The 5,000-nt window shown below is 37.2% G+C and overlaps 2 protein-coding genes across 3 annotated transcripts in view; one reads left to right on the forward strand and one right to left on the reverse strand.

Annotated features, from left to right (window-relative positions):
• The window catches only part of Arpc1 (Actin-related protein 2/3 complex, subunit 1A), a 150,374-nt gene extending 146,488 nt beyond the window's left edge, over window positions 1–3,886 (reverse strand). The window contains exon 1 of the mRNA XM_067105197.1: window positions 3,740–3,886. The gene's annotated coding sequence lies outside the window, so the exon portion shown is untranslated. The remainder of the gene's footprint in view (window positions 1–3,739) is intronic.
• Window positions 1–5,000, forward strand: part of LOC136839316 (paramyosin, long form-like) — a 127,421-nt gene that overhangs the window by 70,642 nt on the left and 51,779 nt on the right. For both annotated transcript variants that reach the window (XM_067105190.1, XM_067105189.1), the window contains exons 6-9: window positions 318–443; window positions 1,546–1,742; window positions 2,680–2,812; window positions 3,177–3,393. In XM_067105190.1, coding sequence (XP_066961291.1) covers window positions 318–443; window positions 1,546–1,742; window positions 2,680–2,812; window positions 3,177–3,393 — 673 coding nt within the window. The remainder of the gene's footprint in view (window positions 1–317; window positions 444–1,545; window positions 1,743–2,679; window positions 2,813–3,176; window positions 3,394–5,000) is intronic.

The following is a 5,000-nucleotide window of genomic DNA, read 5'->3' on the forward strand; positions in this document are numbered from 1 at the left end:
ATTTTTCGGAATGATAATGTAATGATATTGATAAAAAGAACTTTGTTGCAATGCCTACATAAAACAGGAAAGTATTATTACTATATAAAAAGGAATTCTCTATCTGATTCTCAACCAAATTTAAGCACCAGGAGAGGGAACAAAATGCCCACTGGATATTTACCTTATTAAATGCCAGTAACGTGTTTACAATGCATTTTAAAAATGTGATTACCTAAATTATAACAGTAACATTCAAAGCATGTTTGTAGTAGCATATTCTGAAATGGTTGTCAGCTTTCGTGAATATTTATTAATAAAAACTTTATTTATGACAGGAAAATGTAGAACTCAGCAAGACAGTCCAGGACATGAAGATCAGGGTCGAGGAACTCAGTTTCACTCTGAAGTCTGGCTCTTCAAGCCTTGAGGAATACAGAAGGAAGTTCGAACAGGAAGAAGCGGTAAGGAAACAGATAAGTAAATAGATAGATAAAAATGAGTACAGAGGAAACCTTCCCATTCCTTTGGTTATTGAAAAGGTTTCAGAAGGTTCATCACTATGCAAATTAAAATATTTCAAAATGATATTCACTTGAAGCCACTGACATCTCGCTATATGAAGTAGCAATAAAAGACTGTCCCATCCCTTTGGTAATCAAAATAACGCCTAATTTGGTACCACTGATGCAATGATTGATAGGAAAATCATTAGAAGACTGTCCCATCCCTATGTTCATAAAAATAGCTCCCAAGAGATTCTTATTCGAGTAGTTAGATATAAAAAATGGCTCATTAAAATGACTCCAAACTCATTTGATGTCACTGATGCCTTATTAGATATAAAAACCAGAGCAGTTCATGCCCCTGGCGTCTCATTAGATACAGAAGCAATAGAGAACTCTCACCTCCATGATAAATTCATTGGATTTTACTGACGTCTTACTAGATATTAAAGACAACAAAAGAATATCCACTCTTCGTGGAGATACAGCGGCCATAAAATGACCATTTAACTCACGATTTCCTGAAATTTTTTTAATCCGATTTGTACTAAGATCATTCAGAAAGTCAGAATAAAAAATGACATTGATTTCTCCTTTCCCACTGTGAACATCGAAGTCATGTAAGGGGAGAGAATTTCGTCCCGTTATGTTTCGACGTTGTCTTTCCATAAACTGCGTGAATGTGACCAGTATGTTTCATGTAAATATGTATGTATCCCATCCTTACGTCAATTAAAACGACCCCAAAAAAACTTAGTTGTCGTCACTGGGGTCTTGCCATATCAAAAGAAAGACATTAAAAGAGTACCCTTTTTATAAGTTAATTAAAATCAAGCCAAAAGATTGTCATTTCATGTCGACGACGTTTTGCTAGATAAGAAACCAATGTGATAATTGAAACTAATTGAATTCAACCTCACGTACATCACGCTTGCTCTGAAAGCAATGGAGGCCCATCGACTTGGTCCTAAAAGATTCTTGCAACCTATCTTTGGCATTTCCCTTTGTTAGCTGTAACCATTCCCAAAGAGAGAGTCTCATTTGAACTGATATCCTACAGCGCCGTCGCAAGTTGGAGGTCGAGATCAGCGCCCTGCACACTGAACTGACAGCCCTGAAGAGGTCCTACGACGAGGAGTGTGAACTTCGCATCGACATCGAGCGCAAGCTGAGCAGCGAGGCTTCCCTGGTCCTTCAGTACAAGAGCAAATACGAACAGGAGAGTCGTATCCGCATTGAGGAAGTCGAAGAGATTAAGTACGTCCACGCATTTTTTTTTCTCCTGGCTGACACTGCCTCTTCAGTTATGTCGCTGTTTCGTCATGACAGTAACTAGGGCTGTCGCTTGCACGGACACAAAGACATATGATTGCACACATTCACGCTCATGCATACACACGCGTGCCCACGCACACACATATATAACATATGTATTGTATTTTCTTTTTTTCTTGACCACGAAATAAAAGAATACTATGAAACATCTTCGGAATGACACCAATATCATAACCTCAAATGTAGTGTTAAACTTGTTGCTAAGAAATAATTATTTGATTATTTAATTTTATTTGTCAGCAGAAGAACTCTGAGCATCAGTTTATCACTTTCATTTTGTTTCCTTTAGAAACAAACGATGGCAAAACAAATCTAATATCCTTTTGACAGATATTCGTTGTTACTTGTCATGCCAGTTAGATCACATATCAACAGCAGGTTGAAATGGTATTGATGAGTCATATCAAATGTTCTGTTTAAATCACGGTAAAAAAAAACTACCTCATAATGCGTTGTTACATTTCTCGTTAATTCTGGAGCACTCTGTTACTATTAAAAAATTCATATGTTCCCAAATACTCCGTGTCTATTAGTCAGGACCATCATTACTGTTAATAAAAACAACCTAAGCTCCTTCATATTTGGGCCTTATCGATTAATAAGGTGCCTGAAGATCATGTTTCACTTTAATTTTTCTGACGAAGGGGGCTGGGGCCCTTGAAAAGTTAAGAATTGTGCATTGTTAAACTAAAACACATTACAAACATTACGCAAGAAGGGTCATTTTGTCGTTTGTATTAGTCAGAACGTGAATGTTTTTGTATGCCATCTTAAGCTTCTGTGACGTTCATTATGACCCTCAACAATAGCATCTTGAGCCACCTCAAAACCTCCCTAACCGCCAGTGACTCCCTTACAGGAAGAAGATGATAGTGAGGATCACTGAGCTCGAGGAACACTGCACCAGCTTGACCCAGAAGATCACCTCTATTGAGAAGCAGAAGAGCCGTCTGTCACAGGAAATTGAAATCATGATTTTGGATCTCGAGAAGGTGAGCTATGACAAGTGATGTTGCACCTGGGTATTCACATCACTCGGCTTAGTTTTTATACAATAAGATAATTGTTTCAAAAGTGTTAGGGCATTGGGAAGTGTTTTATGGTGGGTTTTCCGATGGGGAATCAATGTTTTTTTGCTGTAATTGAAAACTGATCCTTTTTAAGAGAAATTTCTGGGTGTTGCTCTTATTTCATTGAATAGGTTGTAGTATGGGGTAATTATACTAAATCAAGTCTGCACTCGTATATAAAGAAAGTTTGAGGACATTCTTTACTCCTTAGTTTTGATATGCCTTCGATGGACAGTGAATGGACTTTCGATTGCCCTTCGGTACTTATTTCAAACAATTCTCTCAGGCTAACACCAACTTCCGTGAGACAAAGTCCAAGCTTGAAATCGTCGACCGCGAATACAAGAGCCTGGTTGTCAAGTATGAAGAACTCAGCATGCTGTACGAACAGACTAGCAAGGACCTCAAGATTCGTGTTGCAGAGTACAACAAGGTCACTCACGAACTTGAATCCGCTAAGGATACCTATGAGAAACTGAGCCTCGACTACAGGAAGATCAGTGGTAAGTTTCATTTTGCATGCCTTTCACCATCCCCTGACCCGAATGAGGGTCGATGGGAGAAAAATAAATCATGATAATGATGATGATGTTGATAAAAGACAACAGTCATCTGAAATAGTGGTACTCAACCTTCACTAAGACGAATAATTTAAAAATGTCCTGTTCCCAGTCGATGCATACCATGGCTGGATGTTGTATTGGCTTTTGAGTACAAAAATTGTTGCAATAGTGTCATGCATAGCTTGCTGGCAACTAGGTTATAGAAAAGGAGGCAAGAACTGACAAATGTGCTTTTATATCGCCAATAAAGAAAAAAACAAAAGTAATTATGAACATCTCTACTTACATGATGAAAAACGTATCTCTTTAGCTGTGCTAGTTTACGATGTTTAGGTAACGACGAAGAGAACACGGTTGCTTAATCACGAGGGACCGATCACATCCTTTGTTGCTTGACTTGCACATTAAAATGTGAAACCATATGCACATTATTCTGTAGGGAAAACGATAGGAACAAGATATAATAAAGCTTTAGAGAAAAATTAATGAACATCTATTTTAGAGAGATAACAAAGACAGGTAATCTGGCTTATTTATATGGTTTTCTAAATATGGGGCAAATACTTTGAACAAAAATGGATACACCCCAATAAATCTAAATCTCTTTACAAAATTGGAAACACCCCAATATATCTAAATAATTTGGTTATGAAAGTAGCACATGCAACGTGAAGGTACCCTTATTGCTGAATCTCATAAATAAGCATATCAGGCAGTCAAGAGCCTCACTTTTTGTCTCTACTTTGTTGGTGAAAAAGGCTTTCAGTTACATAGACTTCAAGCTGATTTTTTGCCTGGTAGACTTCTAAAGAAGGTCTCATTTGAGCTTCCAAAGTGGTTAGGAAAAGAAAAGTGTCTTTTTTCAAACTTGCAACAAATAAAAATTAAGAATACGTGCTTTAACCCCTGCGTTCGTTTTAGAGATTCTGCTAGTTACATTCATACTTTAAAATACAGACACAAATGAGGATTTGCACTTTCAAGTTCTTAGACGTTTTTGGAAGGTACTGGACTTTACAATTTATTGACCGAAATGACCGTGCATGGAGTTTGAGATGGGAAGGAACTAGACATTGAATGAGATGCATTATCTGAATATAACCGAGCAGGATAAGAGAAAGTCTGAAGGAAGGCATTTGCAAAAAAATAAAGGATGCAGGGCACTAAAAAAACCTATTACGAATGAATACCGCTAGACAGACAAAGGAGCAGCTGCAGCAATGACGACTACCACGGAATTGAAGTTTTCGGATTTAAAAAATCGGGAAATCTCTTGCAGATAGCATTTAACATTTATTTTGGATAACAAAGGCTTATGCTTTTCTTATACAAAAGCTTTTGGGGTTTTGACAACAATCACAGAAGGTATTACAAATATCATGAGTAGTATCAGTTTACATATCATCACTGACTTATGGAGTTCAAACAGATTATCGGAGATAACATTCAGATGTTCTGGAAATTTGAACATTAAATATAGTACTGACAACTGTATCTACAAAAGGCCACAATAATGAAATAATTCTGAAACTATCTGAACGAGGGAA

The sequence above is a fragment of the Macrobrachium rosenbergii genome, chromosome 6 (genome assembly GCF_040412425.1).
Source record: "Macrobrachium rosenbergii isolate ZJJX-2024 chromosome 6, ASM4041242v1, whole genome shotgun sequence".
Classification (NCBI taxonomy): domain Eukaryota; kingdom Metazoa; phylum Arthropoda; class Malacostraca; order Decapoda; family Palaemonidae; genus Macrobrachium; species Macrobrachium rosenbergii.